The sequence below is a fragment of the Bombina bombina genome, chromosome 6 (assembly GCF_027579735.1).
Source record: "Bombina bombina isolate aBomBom1 chromosome 6, aBomBom1.pri, whole genome shotgun sequence".
In the NCBI taxonomy this organism is placed as follows: domain Eukaryota; kingdom Metazoa; phylum Chordata; class Amphibia; order Anura; family Bombinatoridae; genus Bombina; species Bombina bombina.
Genome location: NC_069504.1, coordinates 520,629,635 through 520,657,535, shown reverse-complemented (window position 1 = coordinate 520,657,535; position 27,901 = coordinate 520,629,635). Strand labels below are relative to the sequence as shown.

The 27,901-nt window shown below is 37.8% G+C and overlaps 1 protein-coding gene across 2 annotated transcripts in view; it reads right to left on the bottom strand.

Moving 5' to 3' along the window:
* Positions 1-3,138: 3,138 nt before the first annotated feature.
* BNC1 (basonuclin 1) overlaps positions 3,139-27,901 on the bottom strand; it is a 40,047-nt gene continuing 15,284 nt past the window's right edge. The window contains exons 3-7 of one of the 2 annotated variants that reach the window (XM_053717417.1): positions 26,554-26,656; positions 26,214-26,449; positions 20,929-22,847; positions 4,952-5,295; positions 3,139-3,952 (exon numbers count right to left, since the gene is read on the bottom strand). In XM_053717417.1, the coding sequence (XP_053573392.1) occupies positions 3,879-3,952; positions 4,952-5,295; positions 20,929-22,847; positions 26,214-26,449; positions 26,554-26,656 (2,676 nt within the window). In that variant the 3' untranslated portion in view covers positions 3,139-3,878. Of the gene's footprint in view, positions 5,296-20,928; positions 22,848-26,213; positions 26,450-26,553; positions 26,657-27,901 lie in introns of both variants that reach the window. The other variant, XM_053717416.1, reaches the window with a different exon arrangement.

The window sequence follows — 27,901 nt, the reverse complement described above, 5'->3', positions numbered from 1 at the left end:
CCCCTACATTACATTTATTAACCCCTAATCTGCCGCCCCCAACGTCGCTGCCACTATTCTAAATGTATTAACCCCTAAACCTAAGTCTAACCCTAACACCCTATAACTTAAATATAATTTAAATAAATCTAAATTAAAATTAATATTAACTAAATTATTCCTATTTAAAAATAAATACTTACCTGTAAAATAAACCATAAGCTAGCTACAATATAACTAATAGTTGCATTGTATCTAGCTTAGGGTTTACTTTTATTTCACAGGCAAGTTTGTATTTATTTTAACTAGGTAGAATGGTTACTAAATAGTTATTAACTATTTAATAACTACCTAGCTAAAATAAATACAAATTTATCTGTAAAATAAAACCTAACCTAAGTTACAATAACACCTAACACTACACTACAATTAAATAAATTAACTAAATTAACAACAATTAAATCAATAAAATTAAATTAGCTAAAGCATCCTCCCCCCACTAAATTACAGAAAATAAAAAACAAATTACAAGATATTTAAACTAATTACACCTAATCTAATAGCCCTATCAAAATAAAAAAAAAAAACCTAGCCTAAACTAAACTACCAATAGCCCTTAAAAGGGCCTTTTGCGGGGCATTGCCCCAAAGTAATCAGCTCATTTACCTGGAAAACAAAATACAAACAACCCCCCCAACAGTAAAACCCACCAACCACACAACCAACCCCCTAAATGAATTACTAACTGAAAAAACCTAAGCTCCCCATTGCCCTGAAAAGGGCATTTGGATGGGAATTGCCCTTAAAAGGGCATTTAGCTCTATTGCTGCCCAAAGTCCCTAACGTAAAAAATAAACCCACCCAATACACCCTTAAAAAAATCCTAATACTAACCCCATGAAGATTCACTTACCGGGATACGTCTTCATCCAAGCGGCAAGATGTCCTCAACGAATCCGGCAGAAGTGGTCCTCCAGACGGGCAGAAGTCTTCATCCAGACGGCATCTTCTATCTTCATCCTTTCCGACGCGGAGCGGCTCCATCTTCAAGACATCCGGCGCGGAGCATCCTCTTTCAACAACGTCTTCTTGCTGAATGAATATCACTTTAAGTGACGTCATCCAAGATGGCGTCCCTTCGATTCCGATTGGCTGATAAAATTATATCAGCCAATCGGAATTAAGGTAGAAAAAATCAGCCAATAGGATTTTTTCTACCTTAATTCCGATTGGCTGATAGAATTCTATCAGCCAATCGGAATCGAAGGGACGCCATCTTGGATGACGTCACTTAAAGTGATATTCATTCAGTAAGAAGACGTCGTTGGAAGAGGATGCTCCGTGCCGGATGTCTTGAAGATGGAGCCGCTCCGCGTCGGAAGGATGAATATAGAAGATGCCGTCTGGATGAAGACTTCTGCCCGTCTGGAGGACCCCTTCTGCCCATCTGAAGGACCACTTCTGCCGGATTCGTTGATGACATCTTGCCGCTTGGATGAAGACGTCGCCCGGTAAGTGAATCTTCATGGGGTTAGTGTTAGAATTTATTTAAGGGTGTATTGGGTGGGTTTATTTTTTAGGTTAGGGCTTTGGGCCTACAAAAGAGCTAACTGCCCTGTTAAGGGCAATGCCCATCCAAATGCCCTTTTCAGGGCAATGGGGAGCTTAGGTTTTTTTAGATAGTAATTTATTTGGGGGGTTGGTTGTGTGGGTGGTGGGTTTTACTGTTGGGGGGGTTGTTTGTATTTTTTTTTCCAGGTAAAAGAGCTGTTACTTTGGGGCAATGCCCCGCAAAAGGACCTTTTAAGGGCTATTGGTAGTTTAGTTTAGGCTAGGGTTTTTTTTTTATTTGGGGGGGGGGGGGGGCTTTTTTTTATTTTGATAGGGCTATTAGATTAGGTGTAATTAGTTTAAATATCTGTAATTTGTTTTTTATTTTCTGTAATTTAGTGTGTTTTTTTGTACTTTAGCTAATTTAATTGATTTAATTGTTGTTAATTTATTTAATTGCAGTGTAGTGTTAGGTGTTAGTGTAACTTAGGTTTTATTTTACAGGTCAATTTGTATTTATTTTAGCTAGGTAGTTATTAAATAGCTAATAACTATTTAATAACTATTCTACCTAGTTAAGATAAATACAAACTTGCCTGTAAAATAAAAATAAACCCTAAGATAGATACAATGTAACTATTAGTTATATTGTAGCTAGCTTAGGGTTTATTTTACAGGTAAGTATTTAGTTTTAAATAGGAACAATTTAGTTAATTATAGGAATTCAATTTAGATTTATTTAAATAATATTTAAGTTATGGGGTGTTAAGGTTAGACTTAGGTTTAGGGGTTAATAACTTTAATCTAGTGGTGGTGACGTTGGGGGCGACAGATTAGGGGTTAATAAATGTAGGTAGGTGGCGGCGATGTTAGGGGCGGCAGATTAGGGGTTAATTAGTATAAAGTAGGTGGCGGCGGTGTTGGGGCAGCAGATTAGGGGTGTTTAGACTCAGGGTTTATGTTAGGGTGTTAGGTGTAAACATATCTTTTATTCTCCCATAGGAATCAATGGGATATCGGGCAGCAGCGAACATAAGCTTTGCTGCTTTCAGACTCCCATTGATTCCTATGGCATCCGCCGCCTCCAGGGTGGCGGATTGAAAAGCAGGTACGCTGGGCCGTAATAATGCCGAGCGTACCTGGTAGAAATTTGATAATTTGCAAAAGTAGTCAGATATTGCCGAACTTGCATTCGGAACATCTGTAGTGACGCAAGCATCGGTCTGTGTCGGACTGAGACCGGCGGATCGTATGCTACGTCACAAAATTCTACTTTTGCCGGTCTGTACGCTTTGATAAATGAGGCGAATCAAGCTCTCCACAATTACGCTGCGGAATTCCAGCGTATTTGCGGTTGACAGCTTGATAAATAGGCCCCCTTGTGTTATCTCTTAAACAAAGGATATCTAAAGAATGAAGCAAATTAGATAATAGAAGTAAATAGGAATGTTTAAAATTGTATTCTCTATTTGAATAATGAAAGATTTTTTTTTGGGTTTAATGTCCCTTTAAATGTGCCACATTCAAAGTACACAACTTTAAAAAAATGTGTAGGAACTAACATTTTCCTGTTAAAAGTAGGACAAAACACTCTTTAAGGCTTTAGAATACTTATCAGTAACCAAGTATTTTTATTATTGTCATTTAACAGAGAACTACAGAACAAAAGGGAATCTCTTTGCATATGTTTAAGCAACAATAGTTTTTTGAAAATGAATGGCATCTTTTAGAAATCACTTCAGAGCTGCCATTAACGTGGTTACAGTTTTGATGGAACAGTACATATTTCCTCCCAGTGGTTTTACATAGCCAGTTACTAAATAATACACAGCTTTCTTTTTTCAGAATAAGTTAAACAACAAATTGTGACATTTTACACAACTACAATGTCCACAAATGAAATCAAATATTTTTTTTTCTTTGTACAGAATACATCAAAATCTTTTAACAAATCCAGTTGAACTGGAATGTACACATGTATAGAAAAGTAATATTCAATAAACTAATATTCAACAAGCATGGTATTTACAATCTGTGCAGTCAGTTTCATGCAATTGGAATGGCTAACTTTACATATACGAAAATAGGGAATGACTGAAGTCAAAATAAAAATAATGGTGACGAAAACATTAATACAAAAAATGGTAATAAGTGCATAATATAATTATATAACAAAAATACATTTAATTACAGATACAGTTTATATGTAACAAAAACAACATGGTATCAAAACTGTACAAAATCAGAAGACGAGGTTTCTACTTACACAGATTAATAATTTGTACAAAATGCGAGATACACTTAGTTTTTTCAGCTGGCATCGTGACAGCAGTGGTTTGAGCAACTTTTCAGTAAAAATAGTTGTTTGCATATCCTCTACTTTGAAATGCATCATTTCGTTCTTTCAAGATTCTGTTTTTCCCTGAAAATCAAAAAGATTGCATCGAAAAAGAGAAATAAAACAGGCATGTCCTTAATCCCTTAGTAATAGTAAGTAGAAACACTCTCCAGTACAGTGTATATTACATCAATAGTAATATTAATAGTTTAAATGATCAGGGTATGCAATTCCGTCATACCTAACCAAATTTGAAGAAAAACAGATTCCATGTGACTGAATTCAGAGGCATTATTACTTAAAAAATACTCAAAATTTAAACTTAAACTTAAGTGCATGGCTCAGTGTTTTAACAAAAGGTTAATTATGGTTCTGTTTCTAACACTTTGATACTGAATATGGGTTAGCTTCTTCCCTCTCAGTTGAAAATAGCTATTAAATGAGTTAAAAAAATTAATAATTTGATTTAAATACTATGGGATGTGGTCTTGCAAACAGTTGCACCACATATTTTAAGTCACACAAAAATTAAATCACAAAATAAATTAAATTACATAACCTTGTCTGCCAGAGTCAGCAACTAGATTGCAGCCAGAGACCACGTGGGTTAAATTTGTATTCTTAACCCAAAATGTTTTTGTTTTATTTTAAAAGAAAAAAAAACAAAAAAAAACCTAGTTGCTCCACAGTTCAAATGAAATTGTCAAATCATTTTTGTTCAGATATTTTAATGGCCTCAAATATTTTACTGCAAATCATTTGGCGACTCTGCTAAGCTTCTATGAAGGTTAGGGTTTTGGCTATGTCTGTTTCGACTGCGTACAGATGAAAACATAATGTTGCATCCTGCTACTTTACATTTATGGAGCTGCCGTAGATGCACCGTTTTGTAATGGGCTCTATATGTGCTTTTGTTACTGTATGTTTTTTGGCATATATGGCAGGTAATTGGCATGCCAGATGGCAGGTTTGAGAGAATCTGGTGAGCTCTATCAATTAGATTAAAATTCTGATAGAGCTCCTCCTGGTTTATAAAGTTCAATCCTTCATAGCTTTCATCACTATCCTCCAATGGTATGTTACCTTCTTCACTACATCCATCTGAGTCCCATGAGGAATGGGAGCTGCCCGCAGACTTAAAGCTGGACGTGGTGCTTAGATCCAGCACAGCACTGTCGCTCGCAGGGTCTTTACCGAAGCTATCCACGCAAGGCTCTCTGATCTTGCTCATGGGATAAACCAGACTCCCTGTTCTGTTCATTCCTTTGAAGATCACAGAGGTCTGTCCAGGGTTTTTTAGAGGAGAGTGCTGATAACTATCCTTTGCCATGTCCTTTAGAAGATATGGTATGTTATATGGGTTGCTTTGTAGTTCCAGGGCATCTTTGGTTAGTAGCTTGTGGTGAAGATTTAGATTAGAACTGTGTCTAAAAACAAAACAAAACATACAATTAGCATACTAGAATATTAAAAGTGTGTTCAGGTTAATTATTGTATCTTCATACGGTCAATTTATTTATGTGAATTATTTTACATTTTAAAAAATAGGCTATGTCCCTTTATGTGTAAAGGAAATATTTAAATGGAGGCTTAAGTACAACTCAAATTCTGAGGCATATTGGTTATTTACACCATTTCATGAAGATGTGCCTTCCCACACATTTCACACAAATGGCTATTTTCAGTTAAAATAATGTTACCGTTAGAAAAGATGTAGTCTGTAAGAACATTATTTTTATTATGATAGGTTTGGTGCTCAGAGATTTACTATACAGATTACATTTTGAAAATTTGACAGGCACAGAAATCTTTTTAAATTGATATTGTCTACAAAGATTGAGCATGGCTTGATATCAATATTCAAAGTGGGCAAACACTCCTAAGGGTGGAGTCACTGATTTTGCAAGAGTGGAGCCAGAGATGTGGTTAGACATTCCTGGGGCATAGCTTGTATAAGCGGACAGACAGGGAGGGGTAATTTGAAGAGGAGGTTAAATAGGTACAGTCAATGGGGTGCTTTTGCGCTCCTTGCACATATGATACACATTGAGGTTTTACTCCTATTATTTAGGGCTAGATGACAAACCCTCAACATCATTAAAGAGGCATTATTGTAACTTACAGCAGTTTTATAACAATCTATACTGCAAATTAAGCATGTACATTTTAATAAGGATTTCCCAATCCTTCTTGATTTTCACAGATTCTGAGCAGTTTTGAGCAATTTGAATGTCTACTTCCTGTTAAACTGCAGTTGCCATACTGAAGAGCAAATATTTGTATCTTTAATCGTATGTAGCACATTTGAACAGTCTTATGGGGACTAATATATATATATATATATATATACATACACTTACTAACATTAGCTAATATTAAAAATGTTTAATTTTTATTGCACAGATTATCTTTAAATGCATTTATGTTAAATTATTCAATTAATGTGTGCTTTGGATAGTTGAAAATAATATAATATTAGAAAATATTACACTGCCCCCACGAAGCTACTTCATAATGCCATCCGGCTGTCCACATTTTCTGTGGAGAACATATACATATATAAATAAATATATATAAAAATATATTGCAAGCGGGTCCAGCACTCACTGTGTAATGACAATACACACACACACTTTCTCTATAGAACAATTTGTTTTGTGATTTTCACCGTCTTTCTCTGTATAGAGATAAGCTGTGAATGTGAGTGCACACAGGATACAGATGTATGCTTAACATGTCGCTTGTGCACTAACAGAGATATCTTCTTCTGGGTGCATTTTTTATAGTAGTATATTGCACACCTCAAAAAATTTTCCCAGAGAATTTATGGGCTACGGAAGGTTAGAAATCTTGTGGGATTTGGACAATCAGCATTTTGTTGGTGAAGCAGCGGACAGACCATGGGCTGGATGGTGTTGGGCAGGCAAAATTGCATGGCTCAGACAGTCCCTTAAAAGGGTCAGTAAACACTGATATTCTTTTTTTATATAAAATGTTTAGTTAGGTGTAATGAAATTTTCATGATTTATTTTGGCCCTTTTCATGAAATTTAGCTCTGAAAATTGAGGATTTTCTAATTCTCAAAACTTGAAATGCACCCTGCCGACTTCTCAAGGCATACCTTGCTACATATTTGGCTTCAACTGTTAGCTGAAAAACAATGCATTTTATACTAACTTTATAACCATAACTAGCCTTGTTATCTGCAGACTAAAGTCCAGATTGGCTCCTCCAAATAAGGCAAAAGTTAAAAGGATGTTATTTTGTTATACAAACATTTAGCCTCGGCTGATATGTTATTCTACTGCAACACAATAGAAATGTCTTGTAATTAAAAGGTTTTTAATTTCCCTTTAAAACTGGGACAATAAACAGCTGTGGGCAGGTAGAAAAACAACCTCCCAACCTGTGACAATCCCGCAGGATGGTTGGGATTATGGTAATGCAAAAATGCTTCTAATTAAAACTGATATACACTTGAAATACATAAAATATACATATTATATATAGGCACCAATTTCACACAATGAATAAAGATACCTGCAAAGCTTTGCGTGCAATAAAATTATCTTATCACCATTTGAATTCATAATGTTCTATGTAGCATACAGGGCATGTATAATAGTCTTTTTGTGTTTTAAAAAAACCCTATATATATCATTTTTTTATATGTCTTGAATAAAAAAAACACTATCGGCTGAGGCATTTTACGCTCTTTTTCTGTCCGTAAAGGCTACTTTTCGATTTGACAAAATCACAACAGTGCACACCAGCACTATTTCACCTGCTTGTTAATATACCTATTTTTACTATGAGGCCAAAAGTTCTCAGTGATAACAATCCATTTTTGAGAGACTTTTCAACACCTTTTTGAGATCTTTAAAACTTAAACGCCTCAAGAAAAAAAACTTGGCAATTTACACGTCTTTTTTACAAATACAACTAAAGATTAGCTGTGAAAAAGTATACATTGTAGCACTCTGTTCTCACTTTAATTTTTATAAATTTCCGAAGGTGGTATAGTACCACTAAAAAAATAAACTTTATTAAATATACTTTAAAAATGGATGCTTTAAAATCAGCTAGGGTATTAGCGTTAATTCTTGTATAATACAATGATATGGGTATAGGTGAGGGTTAGTCTGTTAGTGGGTTTACATGAATTGTGATATCAAGGGTCCTATGATAGGCCTTCGAAAAAGCTGGTAAACCGGCGAAACATGTCAGGGGAAAGGGCGGATGGGACCCTTCAATTTTAGCTACCTAGTGGTGATTACGGTTAAAAATGATATCTGAGCTGACATACACTGTATTCTCAGATTAGTGGCTAGTCGTTTTGGGCTTATGATACTATAACAGTCACTAACCGGAGGTCGTGCAATCAGGCTACTATATAATTCATACAAAATGGTGGTGCAAGCCGTTGACAAAGCGGACCTTATATATTAATAGGCCTAAGAGTTACAACAGTTACCACACTTGGCACAATATGCAATTTAATATTGAATAACATTAGAAACGTCAAGTCTAATCTAAACTGGTTCAATATGTTTTAATCTCCAAAGAATTAATCTGCGGCAACCTTGCGCAGGCTATGTTTCCAAGCCTACTATTAGGTTATTTGTAACACAAAGGGGTACATGTTATCAATATTGTTAAATAGATACCCATATTTATTAGTGTAACTAACTGTAGGTGGGAACCGCAAACATACATTAGCATTTGTGTCTAATGGATACGAAGCAGATAACACTGTAACCAGTAACTTGAACGTTCTAATTCAGCAACAGCACAGTTTACTAGTATCCCAGTTAGGCTATAGCTGTAGCAGAACAATAATATGTCGATGAGGGCACTAATAGAAAGAATATAACAGAACCAGCTACTATAGGCAATTTAAATCCCTATTGCACAACGCTGCAACAAGGCGAATATGAAAGCTGTTATATCAACTACTCTTAAAGCCACAAACTCCTATATAGGATAAGGAGACGTGGTATCATTATTAGTGTTATTGTTTGCACCAAGCATTCACACCTAATCAGGGGACAAGAATGTATAAACCCCATATTTTATCCTGAGTAGCACTACCGTGCCGAGAGGACCATACTGTCATAGGAACCTTGATATCACAATTAATGCAAACCTGCTAACAGACTAACCCTCACCTATACCCATATCATTGTATTATACAAGAATTAATTCTAATACCCTAGCTGATTTTAAAGCACACATTTTTAAAGTATATTTAATAAAGTTTATTTTTTTATTTTTTAGTGGTACTATACCACCTTCGGCAATTTATAAAAATTAAAGTGAGAACAGAGTGCTACAAGTGTATACTTTTTCACATCTATTCTTTAGTTGTATTTGTAAATGAGTTTACTTATACACAGCACCTAGGGGCCATTCTAACTATATATAAGGCCCATTATTTACATCTAAGGCCCAATCTCACTATAAGACAATTAGTAGTGCCATCACATATTCTTTTGTTTGCACTTTACACATCTTTGCAACTAAAAGACAAACTGAAAATAGTCTATTATCTTGCCACATGTGCAATACAATGAAATGGCCACAAGAGACATTGTAGAGGTGTTTTAGCATACATGGCACTATTGTATAGGCCAGGGTTAAGTCCTCCAGATGTTATAGATTACATATCCCATAATGTTCTTTCAGCCATAACGCTGGCAAAGCATCATGGGAGATGTAGTCCATAACATCTGGAAGGCTGATAGTTGCCCCCCCCCCCCCCTGATATAGGCCGTCTGCAGTGGACAAAATACACTTTTTACATATATAGGTTAATTTACATATGTGTTATCCTGTACAGCTAAGGGGATCGGCAGGACCCGAACATCTCTTTGTATTGTTTAATTCTTAGTCACACTCTCACTGCAGTGATTATCACAGTATATCTTCACAACTGACCTTAAAAAACAGGATTGTACAATCATGAGTTGTAAAGGAACCTATTGTAATTGGATTCCATCCTCACCACTGCTTCACCATCTGAATGCCAAATATATCTTAGCATTATGGGCAGAATTGTCACTTTTAATTTGTTATGAGTATTTTATTTTTTACAGTATTTACATTTATTGTTTGTAAAAGTACAGTTTCTGGGTTGGCATGAACTGAAAACAAGATGGAGACTACAGAGTTCTATTAGAAGGACTTATGATATCTTCTTATACTGGATTTCAATAGTTCTGAAACAGTAAAGCAAGACCCTTCTCTCTTGCAGCATGGTATCTGCATGTGCCTTTGTGACTGGGTTTCTATAGGTCACAACAAAAGTTTTGTGCATACATTACTGAACTGACATTCACGAACACGCAATTCCATTTAGAAGTTCAATAACGTAGACACAAGCACTGTAAAACGTACGGTTGTGAATGTGTTTGCACATAGCATACATGAAGGTGTGTCCCCTATAAAAAAAAAAACATTCACAAAGGCACAATCTTGTTTGAACATCTTAAATGCAGATACCATGTTGTGAGGGAGAAAGTTCACACTTTAAAGTGTTAGTACTGTTAAATCTAGTATAGTAATAGAAACCCACATGTAAAGATCGTAAAATACAATACTTGCAAAATAGTAAAAGTGAGAATATCACCATTGAGTGATCATGTCCAGTATGCCCATCCTGCCAAAATACAATTCTCATTCGGATGGTTTAGCAGTTGTGAGGAAGGTGTAATGATGCGGCTGGTCTTACCGCCATCACATCGCTACAGAAGGATTCCTCAAGGAGATGGTCACACAGAGAGAAGTGTGACTCCCTCAATATGGCGGCCGCCATGCTTCCCAACCGCTCCGATGTTTGTGGGCGTGATCGTGACGTCAGCACATCATGTGACCACGCCCCCTTCAGTAAAATGCTTCTTAGCTGTTACAAGGTTTGTGGGCGTGATCGTGATGTCAGCATGCCCCCTTCAGTGAAACACTCCCTGTCTGCTGTCAGGCTGCATATTCAGTAAATGAGACGTATATATGCACACACCTCCTGCCAGCTGTCAGTCATTATCATTCCCCTATAAAGCACTGTCACGTGAACATTTGCTGCCTGACCCATTTGCCTGTTTAACCGATTTAAGAACCTTGCTGCCTGCACCGACCTTGGCTTGTTTACTGGACTCTGATTTTGGATTAACCTATTCTACTGTGACTTGTGTATGCCTATCCCATTACAGAATACAGCTAACTTATCACTGTAATTGTGTGAACTATTATCATTGCTGAAGCTGGGCTTATCGTTATTAACCCTGTAACTGGAGGCAAGTATCTTCTTTGTTATCTTTGTGATACTTAAACAGTTTCCCAAGCTATTGGGGTCCTATCTGGTATCTGATCCTGACAAAAGGATTCACATTACAATAGGTTTATAGCCATGTGTAAAAAAAAAAAAATTACCTTAAAAGTGACACAAAACCCCAATTTTTTTCTTTGTCATAATTCACAATTCACATAGAGCTTACTATATTAAACAACATTCCAATTTACTTCTATTAGCACATTTTCTTCGTTCTCTTGCTATCTATTTTTGAAAAGCAGGAAGGTAAGCTCAGGAGCGTGCATATGTCTGTACCACTATATGGCAGAAGTTTTGCAAGAATGATCTACATTAGCAGGAGCACAAGATGGCAGCATAAAGAAAGAATAACATGACAAAGAAGCAAATGTGATAATATAATTAAAATAGAATACTTTTTTATGGTATGCTCTGTCTGAATTATGAAAGAAAAATATTGGGTTTCATGTCCTCTTAAATAGTGAACAAAATAGTGAACAAAGGATTTAATTCAAAAGTCCTTTACTGTAATCTTAAAGGGATATGATTAAGATAGAGCATACATTTTAAATGTTTGCAATTTATACTTGTATTATTAATTTTGCTTCATTCTCTTATTAACTTTTGTTGAAGAAGGAGCAACACTACTGGGAGCTAGCTGAGCACATCTGTAAGCCAATGACAAGAGGCAAATATGTGCAGCCACCAATTACCAGCTAACTTTCAGCTCCTAAGCCTACCTAGTCATGCTTTTCAACAGAGGATACCAAGATAACTAAGCAAATTAGATAAAAGAAGTAAATTGGAAAGTAGTTTAAAATGATATGCTCTATTTGAAGCAGAAAGGAAACATTTTGGGTTTCATGTCCCTTTAAGAGGTGTGAAAGGGCTATTGTATCTGTCATTTTTAGGTGACCTCCCCATTTCTATCTTGATAACAGGTACTTAACACACAAAAAGGCCTTTTTCTATACCTTTTTCCAGTTCCCAAGAGGGTTGGGAGTACTCACTGCAGACTTCACAAGCCTAACATTACTATATTTGACTCAGCTATCGTTTAATTAATTTATTAACTCATTCATATAACTCCCTTATTGGTCTCATCATAGGATAACATAATTTATGCTTACCAGATAAATGCCTTTCTTTCCTGGCAGGGAGAGTCCACAACTTAATTTCTTACTGTTGGGAAATACAACACCTGCCCACCAGGAGGAGGCAAAGACACCCCAACCCAAGGCTTCAATAGGGATGGAGCCCCACAAATTTAATTGAGACTCAGGGACCGGGAATCATTTTCTAAAAGTAGATGACGGGAAAAAAAGTTCCTACTCTTTCCCATTTGTTACTTATAATGTTCGCCATCTTAACTGGCACAGGAAAAGTCAGAGGGCCCTTCCTATCTTCATAAACCTGGTCTAATTTAGGGATCTTAGGTTCCTCAGGAAGTGTAGCCTCTGTAACCTCTAGCGTAGACAGAACCTCCTTTAATAAAAAACGCAGATGCTCAATTTTAAATCTGAAGGAGGTTTAGAAAAAGAAGTCTCTGACTCAGAAAGTTCACACTCTGAAGCTACAGAGGTTAACTCATCCTTGGATAGCTGGGACAAATTAGCTAAATCCAACAAATATTTAGATTAATCTAGGTCAGGAGAACTATGCTTAACCTTTCTCTTGCGTTTGTTAGAGCGAGGTAAGGCACTCAGGGCCGCAGACACCGCTGATTGTAACTGCGCGGTAAAGTCCACTGGAAAAGAGCCCCCTCTAGATGGAGGATTAGTTGAGCCGCGGGGAACTGCGTGTTGAGCGGGTAGTGTAGAAAGGGTAGTAATCACTCGGGACACAGATTCCTGAGAGGTTAACGGTTTAGAAGGGCTAATAGCGCTATGGTATTAGAAGACATGTCTCCCTTCTTAGACTTTAGAACAGTGTTTAGGCAAATGGCACAAAATTGAGCAGGCGGGCAAACCACGGCCTTCTCACAATATAAACAGGAATTAGTAATCAGTACAGAAGGAGCGGAACCTTCTAATGTAGTATCAGAGTCCTTCATAGCTTTGTATATACCCAGCAGTCTCATAGGCCAGACGGATGATGCTTTTCAGCCAATAGGAAAGAGAGGTAGCAGTCGCCTTCTGACCTCTCCTCTTACCAGAATAGATGACAAACAATGAAGTTGTTTGTCTGAAATCCTTAGTTGCTTGTAAATAGAACTTTAAAGCACGAACCACATCAAGATTGTGTAACAGACGTTCCTTCTTCGAAGAAGGATTAGGACACAGAGAAGGAACAACAATTTCCTGATTAATATTCTTATTAGACACAACCTTAGGAAGAAAACCGGGTTTGGTACGCAAAACTACCTTATCTGCGTGGAACACCAAGTAAGGTGAGTCACACTGCAAAGCAGATAACTCTGAAACTCTTCGAGCAGAAGAGATAGCTACCAAAAACAAAACTTTCCAAGATAGAAGTTTAATATCTATGGAATGTAAAGGTTCAAACGGAACCCCTTCCGAGAGAGACCCTATTGCTTAGAGCCGGAAAAGAGAATGACTGGGGGGTGGAGCTAGAGGGGGAGCTATATGGACAGCTCTGCTGTGTGCTCTCTTTGCCACTTCCTGTTAGGAAGGAGAATATCCCACAAGTAAAGGATGAATCCGTGGACTGGATACACCTTACAAGAGAAAACAAACTCTCACATTAAGCAGATATAAAATCCCCAAGCTGTTCAAATAATCTTCCTGAAGGAGATATTAACCCTTGATCCTATCGAGGTATGAAGGAGTCACACTGTGACCCTGTATAGCGTTTTAAAGTGTATATATATAAAAAAAGTCTTACGCTCCAGGATCCATGCTGTGGAACAGGCACAGCCTCTCAAGCGTAACAATCTTGCAGCAGCACTTCTAAAATGGACTTGAGTGTGTAACAGCAAGCAGTGAAACTCGTCAACACCGATTGCTCATGAGCTGTTAGAGACAGTATGGTTGGGTTTCCCTGCATCTCCAGACTAACTTTCATCAATACTCTCACTGAGAGGTTGAAATGATTGCTTAAAACTCCAGTCCTTTCTTGAAGGGAACATACCAATTACAGGACTATCCAAATCTTTTGACAGTTCTCTGCCACCTTCTATAATGATGAAAGGCAAAGAATGACTGGGGTATAGGGGAAGTGGGGAGGGATATTTAAGCCTTTGGCTGGGGTGCCTTTGCCTCCTCCTGGTGGCAAGGTGTTGTATTTCCCAACAGTAAGGAATGAAGTTGTGGACTCTCCCTGCCTTATGGAAGGAAATATGATTTTTTTTAAAAGGGAAATCTAGGTTACAACAGGAGGGTGCCCATTATATTATGCAACCTAATCGTTAACTCGTAATCTAGCCCTAAGTGTATAAGTGTAGCACCCTATTAATCGCTCCCAAATGAACTTCGCTAGAAGTAAGCTTTTTGCATGCGTTAGGTAGGGCATGTTCTACAAGTTGAAAGTAAAACGTTTTCACAAGCATGCTAACCCGACGCAGAATAAAAATGAACTTCGAATATCGTGACACCATTAACGTATTCCACAAAAACTTCAATGGAGTGGAAAAGTGGAAAACACCCTACTTGCGCTGAAACCCAATCACATTTTCTCAAGTGTGCTAATCTCACATGGAAATATTAATACTTAACATTCCAATGTTCTTTACATAGAAGAATATGTTCCATTTATTCATAAATATATATTTTTATATATATATATATATATATATATATATATATATATATATATATATATATATATATATACATACACACACATCTTTAGACATGTATATCTATGTATCGCTATGTTATAGCCCTTTGCAGCATTTTTTTCTTCTAACACTTGATACCTCATATCTTTGAGCCCTTATAACTTTTTTTTTAATAATTTTTATTAGATGGTGGTAAACTGTACTTTTCAATGTATTTTTTATGTGTTTTATGACACTTTTTTGTTTTGCAAAACAGTTAACCAAAGCTCTGAGGTTGCGATAATCAGAGTAAATCGCGATTGCGCTCACGCGTTCACATTTACTACAACTCGTAATCTGGCCCTCAATATTTAACCCCTTAACTGTTGAGCCATTTTCATCCTTATGCTGAGCTGTTTTGGAGAATTTAGATGCTGCTCACATTTAGGCACCGATTATTTAACCGAGTCCTCCCAAAACATTATTATTACTTTGTATTAATTTTAAAACTAGTAAAAATGGATGCTTCCCCCATTCATCCACTATCACACAGAGGAATCTAATAATCCTTATAGTTCAGGAGTTCTGGGAGAAAATACACTAGTCTCGAGCTAGAGAGTTCACTGAATGTTAAATATGGACAAAGTTCTTACCCACATCAATTTGCTAGTGGAAATTTCCAACACTGCTAATAACCTGCACTAAACTGTATGACTGCGTGCCTGCAGGTGTGTCCTTTAAAGGGACATGTGTATCATTATCTTAGCAACAGATTGAAAAATCAAACGATTTGAGAGATGTTATCCCCCAAAGTTACACTTATCTGGTCTCCTCTCCAGGTCTTTCTAATCAGGTCTTCTTTTCAAAAGCGCTTTGAAGGCGCGCTGTCTAATAACATCGGCCCAATCGTGCTATTGAGCTAAATGTAGCGAGCTCCCACTCTAGTCTGGTAGCGGGAGCAAGCTACATTTAGTTCAATTGCATGATTGTGCGCGCTGTGATTCGACAGCGCGTCTGCAAAGCGATTTTGAAAAGAAGACCTGATTAGAAGAGCCTGGAGAAGAAACAAGGTAAGTGTAACTTTGGGGGATAAAATATTTCAAATCTTCTGATTTGTCAATCTGTTGCTAAGATAATGTTACATAATTCTGCACTATGTGTAACATTATTTTTTACATTTACTGTCTCTTTAATGCAGTGTGCTTGGCACAGAGGGTTTAGCACATGCTGGCCTGCCCTTCCTTGTCTATGTGCCTGGTCTGTAATCCTGAAAGCAGCGGTGCTGCAGCGCAGTGACAAAGCAGGACAATGCATTAGCGCCAGTATTTAGTCCAGCCCTAGCTTATATCATACAATTGTTACACTCAGCGATATGTTCTCAAAAATAGTTTGATTCTCTGCATCGTGTGCTTTGGAATATCACACATCTATTGTCATACAACCACTGCTCTGCTGCACAAATGAGGTAAAGAAAAAAATGTTTCCTTATGGGGAGTAAAATGACTTTGAAAAGTATTTAGTTTGCCTCATCTTCCTGCCATTTAACCCTGTAAAATGTGATTTATCCTATTCCCACGAGTATAAAGTGTAGACGCCAAACGCGTTTACATTCTACAATGTGATTGCTTGATCAGTGTATAAGATAAAAATAATGCTCAAGAGGGTTTTTTAAGGGTTGGGTCTGCAAACTAGTGAAAATTTTGCTAAGAAACGCTTGGTTTAAATGCTCTTTAAAACATTTATTTTTATATTGAGCATTTCCAATGCAGTGATTAATTGCGTGAAAAATATCACTATAGTTTACTTGATCTAATGGAAAAAGTTGTTTGTCCTGGCTATATAAGTTTGTTTTCTCTTCAAAACTTGCACTTACTGAAACTTGCACTTCTTGAACAACCCTATTCTAGCCCAGATGAGGATATGGCCAGTGACTGGAGCATACATCTGTATACCTGCTTCTCATTTGTTCACCAGCTGGATCCTCATCTATATTGGAACAGGGGCACAACTTTGTGTGTGTTACCCCTGCAAAGGGGTTAAATACATAATTAAAGTAAAAAAAAAAGGAATTTGCATAAAGGGACATATGCAAATATTTTCAATTGTGTGTAAGATAAAAGCAGCAGTTAAACATTATTAAATATTTAGTCTAAAAAAAACCCTAGGTGTTAGGGGCGCAATGAATAACAATAAAATCTATAATAATATTCTAATTCACAAAGATAAGAGTCACAAATTAAGAACTAATGTCCAAAGAATTCTTATGAACAGTTCATATGTTCCACCAAGGTCACTCTTCTTAGGGTTAAAAAACTCCACTTCCACTCTTTAAAACAGAAACACACAGAAGGCTCCTCCTAGTGCAATACTGTAATATGCAGCTCCAAACAATTGCCTGATGAAACAAAACTAAGCGTTTCTCAGCTATAGGCGCTCTTATATTACAGAGGTTTTTTTTGTTATTCCCTTAATGTGTTTTTAATAAAAGTTTTTTTAATTGGAGGCATGACTGATTCCTGTGTATCCTGAACCGTCAGCTGCTGTGAGTGATTATCTCTACCTAGAGCCTGTGTATCCTGAACTGTCAGCCGCTGTGAGTGATTACCTCTACCTAGAGCCTGTGTATCCTGAACCAGCAGCCGCTGTGAGTGATTACCTCTACCTAGAGCCTGTGTATCCTGAACCAGCAGCCGCTGTGAGTGATTACCTCTACCTAGAGCCTGTGTATCCTGAACCAGCAGCCGCTGTGAGTGATTACCTCTACCTAGAGCCTGTGTATCCTGAACCAGCAGCCGCTGTGAGTGATTACCTCTACCTAGAGCCTGTGTATCCTGAACCAGCAGCCACTGTGAGTAATTACCTCTACCTAGAGCCTGTGTATCCTGAACCAGCAGCCGCTGTGAGTGATTACCCCGACCTGGAGCCTGTGTATCCTGAACCGGCAGCCACTGTGAGTGATTACCCCGACCTGGAGCCTGTGTATCCTGAACCGGCAGCCACTGTGAGTGATTACCCCGACCTGGAGCCTGTGTATCCTGAACTGTCAGCCGCTGTGAGTGATTACCTCTACCTAGAGCCTGTGTATCCTGAACCAGCAGCCGCTGTGAGTGATTACCTCTACCTAGAGCCTGTGTATCCTGAACCAGCAGCCGCTGTGAGTGATTACCTCTACCTAGAGCCTGTGTATCCTGAACCAGCAGCCGCTGTGAGTGATTACCTCTACCTAGAGCCTGTGTATCCTGAACCAGCAGCCGCTGTGAGTGATTACCTCTACCTAGAGCCTGTGTATCCTGAACCAGCAGCCACTGTGAGTAATTACCTCTACCTAGAGCCTGTGTATCCTGAACCAGCAGCCGCTGTGAGTGATTACCCCGACCTGGAGCCTGTGTATCCTGAACCGGCAGCCACTGTGAGTGATTACCCCGACCTGGAGCCTGTGTATCCTGAACCGGCAGCCACTGTGGGTGATTACCCCTACCTAGAGCCTGTGTATCCTGAACCTGCAGCTGCTGTGGGTGATTACCCCTACCTGGAGCCTGTGTATCCTGAACCTGCAGCTGCTGTGAGTGATTACCTCTACCTGGAGCCTGTGTATCCTGAACCGGCAGCCACTGTGGGTGATTATCCCTACCTGGAGCCTGTGTATCCTGAACCGGCAGCCACTGTGGGTGATTACCCCTACCTGGAGCCTGTGTATCCTGAACCGGCAGCCACTGTGGGTGATTACCCCTACCTGGAGCCTGTGTATCCTGAACCGGCAGCCACTGTGGGTGATTACCCCTACCTGGAGCATGTGTATCCTGAACCGGCAGCCACTGTGGGTGATTACACCTACCTGGAGCCTGTGTATCCTGAACCGGCAGCCACTGTGGGTGATTACCCCTACCTGGAGCATGTGTATCTTAAACCGGCAGGCACTGTGGATGATTACCACTACCTGGAGCATGTGTATCCTGAACCGGCAGCCGATGTGGGTGATTACCCCTACCTAGAGCCTGTGTATCCTGAACCTGCAGCTGCTGTGGATGATTACCCCGACCTGGAGCCTGTGTATCCTGAACCTGCAGCTGCTGTGGGTGATTACCCCGACCTGGAGCCTGTGTATCCTGAACCTGCAGCTGCTGTCGGTGATTACCCCTACCTGGAGTTAGTGAGCTGGGACACTGACAGTTCCTAGAATGTGAATCCGCAGAATTGCATGCTTCCGGGTTTGTGAGTACATATCTTTGCACTGAAATTGTTTGGAGATGCATATTACAGTATTGAACTAGGAGGCGCCTTGTGCTTGTTTCTGTTTTCAGAGTGGAAGTGTATTATTAAATAGTTGCATGAATAAAGGTCTATTAAATACAGCAGAGCGGCATAACAACAATACAATGCAATAACACTGAATTTAAAATGAGCAGATTTTTATTCTGATAAATGTAAGTTTTCTTTTAATCTCCTACCTATTTATTGTAAGCTCTTGCACATGCTTAGTAGGAGCTGGTGCCTCAGAAAGTGTGCATATAGAAAGTGCACATATTATCTGAATCTGGACTTTAGTGTCCCTACAGGTAAAAGGTGTTTAAATTTAGTATGAAACAGGAAGCGCATAATTCTGTTTAACTGGGTCTCCGAGACTCTACTCATCCCTGTGTGATAGGAAAAACTCCCATAGAAAAAAACAAAAAACTAATGTATATAGCACAAATTTTATTTAATTTTCCCAAACCAAAGCCATGTGATATATTTTAAAATATTCTCTTTTAGATAGTACAGTACATCTCCTTTAAAATAAAATTCAGCATGTTATTTTTATACTAAAATGCCCCTTTAAAGAAATTAATCTTTTTCAACTATTAAAAAGTAAACCTTTATTATTGTTATTTTATTTTTTTATATTCAGCAAGTTAGTGTTTGGCTACGTTTACGTAGTAACTCACCAGCATTTCTGAACAAATAAGTTTCATATCTGCAATATTCATTTTCTAATTTAGAGCTATGCAACAGGGGCATATTATGGCCTAGGCCAACAAGGCCAGTGCCTAGGGCAGATTTGGGAGGGTCAGCACATCTGCCCTATCCTCTCTTTAAAAGCCAGCGCACAGTACAGTGAGCGATAAAGGGCAGGCTTTTACAGAGAAGACAAGGCATGTGCGTTGATTAAGGTTGCTCTTCACAGACAGTACTCTTTTAAACCGTTGCCCGGGGAAATGCTTACAAAGGTAAGGCTGGAGGAGAAGACCTTGTGCCAATATGCTGCCTCCCCTTGTCAGCTGTGGTGGGTCTGTGAGACACAGTGCTTATTGCAGGTCTTAGTAACAAACAGACTGGATGCGTCTGTGCACTGCTTAGATCAGCTTGTGATGTCATAATCATAAACTCTCAGCGCTAATGTATGTTAGCTACTAATAGCTAGCTTTCTCTGCATTCATGAACCCACGGAGTAAATAGTAAACAGACACTTAAAACGTTTCCTTACTTGAATGATGGTAATTACTGTATGTTGTTGCATGTGAAGGGCAGTGATCGTTTCATAGTGTATTCTTCTTTCCCTCCCTTCCTCTTCTCTCTCTTCTTTCCCACAACTCCATTCCTCCCTCAACTCCCTTCCTTCTTTCTTTCTTTCTTTCTCTCCCTGCCTCCTTTCTCTCAACTCCCTCCCTTGCTCCCTTCTTCCCCTCCCTCTTTTCTCTTCTCTCTCTCTCCCTCTCCCTCCCTTAATTCTCTCCTTTCCCTCAATCTCTCCTCTCCCCTTCTTTTCTCTCCCTCCTCTCAGGAAGAAAATGGTATGAGATGCATGCAATTCAACCCACCTGTATTCAAGTGTTTTGCTAGCCCATTTTCTTTTGAATTGTTACGGAAAATAAAAAAAAACAAAAAACATTTTACACACTGACCCAACAAAAATATTAAGGAAAAAAAGGCCTAAAACCTTTGGGAGAGGGGGGGGGAGCAGAATTTTTAGTGCCTAGGGCAGCACAAAACCTAAGTACGCCACTGCTATGCAAGAATAGAAAAAAAAGGAAAAATACTATTTTGAAATTCAAGTCTTACCTGTCTCTACTTCTTCGAGATGGGAAAGCTGCATTACAACCGTCAATGGTACACAAATGCATTTCTTTGGGGTGCACGTTTTTGTAATGCATTTTAACACTGTAAGGGTTTTTAAATGCCTTTTTGCATATTTCACAGTGGAAACGACATTCATCCTTAGCACTTTCATGAAACACGTCTCCTCGTTCTAGGTCCGCAGAGTCTTCAAAAACAGAAGTCTTATTACTAATGTCACCATAAAGTCCCCCATTCAAAGGGTACTGCTGAAATTCGGTACTGTCCTCAGAATCTGTATGTTTTGGTCGTTCTTTATTATGCAGAGAAGATTCTGGCAGCTGCCTTACAACATTAAAGTGATTAGATTGTTCATATTTATTTTTGTTGAAGTCCTCTTTTGACACAAGGGTTTGTTTGTGATTAGTTTCCTCCTGTGGATGGAATTCACCTTCAGAGTCTGAAGAAGTGTTCTGATAATCTGTAGCCAAACTAGATTGAAATGATTGTGTTTCAGCTTCATTTGTTTTAAATAATACTGACGACAGTCTGAGGTCTCTCTCCTGCCCACTTGACACAGGACTCCCTCCACTTTTATCAAATGTATCAAAAGTCAACATGCTAGTTATTTGCTTAGGGATGTCATCTTCAGAACTAACATTCTCTGTGTTTTCATCTGGTGCTTCAAGAGTATCTTTCTGGATTTTAATGGGCATACTGGATTTTCGAGATTTCTTTTTGGGCATTGTATCCAAAGGGAAATCACTAGAATTCAACTTTTCTGAAATAGAGGACGTGACAACTGGCAGTGATGGTAGAATACCAGGGGTATTTGCAAGCTCTGCGGGAGTAACTGGGCTTCGATAAAAGGGCAGAACTGGTTGTACGGTCTTCAAGTTAGGAAAAAGCATACAGGTCTGTCCAACATTAGGGAGACCAGGTTGTAACTTTGGGTCGACACCAGAGTTGCTGTAATTAGTATTGCTGTAGTTAGTGGCATGTCTGCTATCTAAGCTTGTGGTTTTTGGTCCAAGTCTTTTGTGTTCCTCAGAAACAGATATAATCAACCCGTTCCGTAGATCTTTGTCTCTATTATTTCTATTCATTGGCATATGAAGCCTTGGGTTAGGATTTGAACTATGACGATTTCTGCTTCGCAGTGAACTAAATACCATATTGCAACCTTCAATTGTGCATCGATGTTTTATCTTCAGATGGACAGCATTATAGTGTATCTTTAATGTCCCTTTGTCATAAAAAGTCTTTTCACAAGCAGTACAGAAGACTCTACCTTTTCTAGGACCTGTGCTATTTCTGTCTCCAGCGTTTAGTTTACTTTCAGGAGAAACTGATGACATGTCATAGTTTGCCATTGTGTTATGTGAACTCGAGTCACTTAAAGGGCTGTCATCATCTGCTTTGGCAATGACATCTTGAGCGCTTATGCTGGATTCATTTTCCAAAATAAATGAAGCAGAACTAGAAGTTAAGAAGCTGCTCTCTGAGTACGATATATGGACATCTTGTTTGCTTTCATTGCCTCGATCTTGATTTCTTTCCATAAGTGGAATTTCTGGTGGGGAACCTATCAGTGGGGGAGGAACAGGACTGAAAAACTGAAAAGGTAATGTGAAAGCCATATTGTTTATCATGTTCTCAAACGGGTGAAGTGAGGAAGGAGACATTTTGTCCAGAGAAGAGGGCAGAATAGGGCTGCTTCTTGGGTTACTGCTCTCAATGAATGCTCGGATGTCAGAGTTTGTTCTAGTGCTGGGTACGAGCACAGAGTAACCTTCCTTTTCATGGATTGCCATAAGCTCTACTATGGATTTTGTTTCACCAAAACGAAGGAACTGCTGCAGTGTTGCCAGTTCTTCTTCAACTGTCATTATTGACCAATGGTCTAGTACTTTTCCTGAGCCATCCTAAATAAAGTAATGGGATATGAGAACAAAACATAATTTAGAAATATGCTAGGTATGAAAATAAATGTATATATAAAAAAAATATTTAAATTATGCATATAATGTGCTCTATAGAAGGGTAACAAACTATAGAGCTTATTCATTACAGTATGTACAATATAACAATAGGAAAATTAGTGGAACTCAGAAGGTAAGTATTATTCATTAAAAAAGAGCAAAGGGTCCTGAAGCTGGAGGGTAGCAAGTGTAGGGTATTTTGTGAAAACACTTCTATACTGAAAAAGCAGTCAATATATGGAATAAGGGACAAACACATTAAAGGAACAAATATTCCTAGGATTCCCAAAAAGCTATCCTGAGAATTAATTAAGCTTGAAATGTATACATGAATACTGGCGCATTAGAACATTCTTTAAATTATTATTTGCTGGCACAATCTGTGTTTAAATACCTAGTATTTTACAGTAATCTAATTTTTCCAGGGATAGGGATGTTTTCACACTTTTTCCTTTTTTTTTTAACTATTTTACTAAATACTTGTAAACCAAACTTTAGCTCTCTAATTTTCAAAAATCATCCTATTTTCATTTTTTACATTCAATTAGTGTATTTCACATAATCGTCCATATAATTGTTTGCAGCTGAACAGTTAAACATTTCTTAAATAAAGAGACACAAAACACATAGCAATTTTGGTCTTAGATTAGCTGATCCTTTTCGTAAAGTGTTTTTTTTTTCATTGCACATTTAATAATCTTCTAGGCAACTAAGATCAGAGAACAAATGAACAGATATTGATCTATTGCCAGTGTTCACAAAGCGCAGCTGTAATTACACTTGAGTGTTGGAGTTATTTCAAACTCTGACCATGTCTAACTTTTTCCCAATAACTACAATAAATATTTTATCACAGGACATGTATTTGATAGCCTACTGAGAGTTTTCACAGTGCATGTAAGAGTTTCCAAGATGATGAAGAATGGATCATCATAATTTTTTCATGCTGTAGAGGTCCAAGGTAATTGATTCCATATTTTTAATCCCAACACTAAAATGCAAGATTATCCAGGCCATTAAATATTGATCTGTGCCATCGTAAAAGACAGTAATGGTACTTTGCATAAAAACATAATTGTAGCAAGCAGCAGGAACTACAACCTCTCACAAGGCGTTTAATTTCTGCAGCTTAACTCTGTCCTCTTACGCTATTACCAAATACTTAGAACCTAGTTACAATATAATTACACTAGCATTTGCATTTGGCTTCAGATTATCTTGAGTGGTTGCAAAAAAACTAAAAATGTTGATTGTGGCTCATGGTTGCACACTAAAATGTAAACGTGTAACTGCAGCAAACAAATATAGTTTCAAATATAACACTTCACATAGAACATGGAACTCCTATTTATTTTCTCCAATCTACAACAGCAGTTTGTAACATAAAAGCATATGTATTTAACAGGGTGGGAAAAGAATGCTCTAAACAGTTAAACAAAAGCATACAATGAAAAAATGACACCTAGGACTTTTATAAAACAGAGATGTGGGGATGTCAAATGCAACCTATCACAACCATCCTAAGAAGAAGGGTAGAACAACTTGGCGGGTAACTTTACACACAGTTTCATACATCTTTAAGTTTAAAATCAAATAAAAACAAAAAACACACTGTGTTGAAATAAATCTTTCTGGAGCAAATAACTAAATAAACCTCAAAGATAAATGAAGAAGCCCTAATTAATATCAGGTTCTCCATAATGCCTAAAGCAGGAATCACACCATTTTTTTTTACTTAAAGGGACATTTTTGTTAAAAGAATACATCCGTATTACACTTAAAACAGCAGTTTTTTTTTTCTTGGAAAAAAAAAAGAGTACAAAACAAATAAAGCTCTCAGCCTGCAGCTGTATCATTGGAGTCTATGTGTTGCCTGCAGTGCGACTTAGGGGGAAAAGGGACAACAGCCCATATTCTGCAGTGATAAAACTGTACAGCTGTTGCAGCAAGGGGGGGGGGGGGGAAATACTACAGTAAAGTAAAAAAAAAAAAAAAATTTCATGATTCAGATAGACCAGTGTTTCCCAACCCCGGTCCTCAGGACCTTTAAATGGACATAAAACCCAATGTTTTGCTTTCATGATTCACATAAAGCATACAATTTTAAAAGACTTTGCAATTTATTTCTATTATCAAATGTTTTTTTTTCCTTCTTGCCTTTTGTTGAAAAGCAGGAAGTAAAGTTGAGGAGTGTGAATGAGTTTGCAGCAGTTTTGTAATAATGTTATACATTAGTAAGAGTACTAGATGGCAGCACTATTTCCTATCATGTAGCGCTTCAGACATGTGATATCTAGATATCTCTTCATATCTGGCCTGTTAAGGGTCCTTGGGACTGGGTTCGGGAAATACTGAGACAGACCGTGCATTTTTAAACTTTCCAGTTAAAGTGAATGTCAAGTTTGACGAATGTATGACGGTTTTTAAAAATCCTATTAAAAACAGGGTCACTTTTATTCATCAAACTTTACATTTCACTTGTGTTGTTAAAATACTTACCTTTTATTCTTAATAGCCGCTCCAGCGCTTCCCCCGGCCATCGCAAGTCTCTTCATACGTCACCAATGACAAATCCTGCTTCCTCCAATTACAGGTTGGCCTCAGGCAATGTTTGATCTGGGAGGGGGGAAGTCGTGATTGGAGGAAGTCGGAATCGACTTATGAAGAGGCTTGCGGCGGGCAGGGGAAGTGCTGGAGCAGCTTTCAAGAATAAAAGATAAGTATTTTAACAAAACGAGTGAAATGTAAAGTTCGATGAATGAAAGTGCCCCTGTTTTTAATAGGATTTTTAAAAACTGGGCACACATTCGTCAAACTTGACATTCACTTTAACTTCTATTATCTTATGTTTTGTTCTCTTTGTTTAAAGCATACCTAGGTAGGCTTAGGAGCAGCAATGCACTACTGGGAACAGCTGCTGATTGGTGTCTCCTGCAATTGGCTCACCAGATGTGTTCAGCTACCTCCTAGTAGTGCAATGTTGCTCATGTAACAAAGAATATTAAGAGAATAAAGCAAATATGGAACTTTCTTTAAAATGGTATGCTCTTTTTGAATCATGGGAAAAAATGGTTTCATTGTTCTTTAACTGCACTATCAATATCAAAATCTGTAAAGTTTTTCTTTTACTACAATGTCTCTTTACGCTGCAAACATCCCTTATAGATCAGGCATTTGTGCTGCCTATATAAAACTGCTGTCAGTCATGTACAGGAAGCATTCCAGAGAAATGACCCAGTCAAATCCATATGCAACCCCCCCTTCCCCAAAAGAAACTGTAAGAGGGTCAGGAGATAGTTTGCAGATTACCTGCAGCACATAACCACGGATATAATCTTGCAGTGTCCAATCAAGAGAATGAAGAATCTGCAAGACCTCTTCCTGTTTGAGAACGCTGAAAAGACGATCAAGCAGTATTTTCAGTCGAATTGGAATGGCTTGAGTCCCATACAGCATAAGGCTGCTGATGTCAAACACTACACTTGACTGAACAATCTCCACCTGGCTGGTGGGATAGAAGTGAGGAATCCGTAATTTGCTCAGTGCTGGAAATAATAAGAAAAAACAAGTAGCTATAAACATCCATACACCTGACATGCATGTAGCGCAGAACTGGCTTTGGAAGAAAAGTTTAAATGCAAAAGCTTACCATGTGCTACCCATCCGTGTCTACATTGTTCACAGTGGCGGTGGTTTATTTTTCCAGGTTTGAAACCAAGGCAGATACAGTTTACTAAGGTGCATCTTATTGCCTGCAAAACACAAAAATACTAAGGAATGAAACATGAGCTAAAGTTACTAAAGACAGATTTTAATTTTGTTATGGATATTAGGACATACCTATGAAGGCTGGCTACTTTGTATTAAGACAATAGAAGGTAAAGCAAGACCTCAGATTTGTAGGTGATTGCAGCCTCCATGAAATTAAATTCACAAACATCTACACAAAAAGTTTATGAAGAATGGGGGATAAGGTGATATGTGGTGACTTTTGGGTAACTCAGTATTCTATCTTTCTGACAAGATGTGTTTCAGGAATTTTAAGAACTGAACCTTACCTAAAACTAGTGCAAATTCCTCTTTGTTTAGATTTGATATACATCCTCTATAGTGAATAGTGTTGATTTTGTGTATTTAGGATATTGATAAGTATATGGATATAAATTGTTTAATTTAACAGTTGCTAACTTGTTACATTCAGATATTGTACTAGAATAAGTCTCTGTTTAATCATTTTTTTCCTTTTATGTATCCATTAATTATTATCATTATTGTAGACACTTGGGGTTATTCTTATATATGAAGTAAAACCCCTTATTTTTTAACCCTTCATTGAATTGTAATTGCAGTTTACAAAACAGCAAAAATAGCAAGACATAAACATAACATCACATAAAAACCAAAAACATAACATATATAATAATAATAATAAGTTTTATCAGTATTTTTGTTTTAGCCAAGTAAAATGTTCTATTGACTTCTCTCTTTGATGTGTACATGCCACAGACACCACTAAATGATTGTATGCAGTGGTTAATAGGTTTATTGTTTCCAAATGCAAAGTGATCACTTTCATTTGAAAATACACATTACCAGCTGTAACCCAGTCATCTAGCGCTAGCATGTGGGGCTCCAGCCCACGTACAATCAAACACACACATCCTGTATTGTGTTTATATTATGTAACAGGTACAACTATTTGTTTGTGCTCCCCTTCCTTATATAACATTGACTTAATAAGCTTTTCATTATGAATTTGAAGTAAAATATTAGGAATTTTCTCTCCTCTCCATTACATGCAGTTAGTATTTACTGTTTTTCACAACTATTTTTTCTTTGCTATACATGAGATTTTGATGAAAGATAAAAGGGAGTCTCTTCTCTTCATGGGATTGTTATGGAAACATGGAATTGCAGTTATAATGAAAGGGTTTTAGGCTTGGAAATTGGTTGTCTAACTTAACTGTAACAAGAAATGAATGGCAGGGTACATGTTA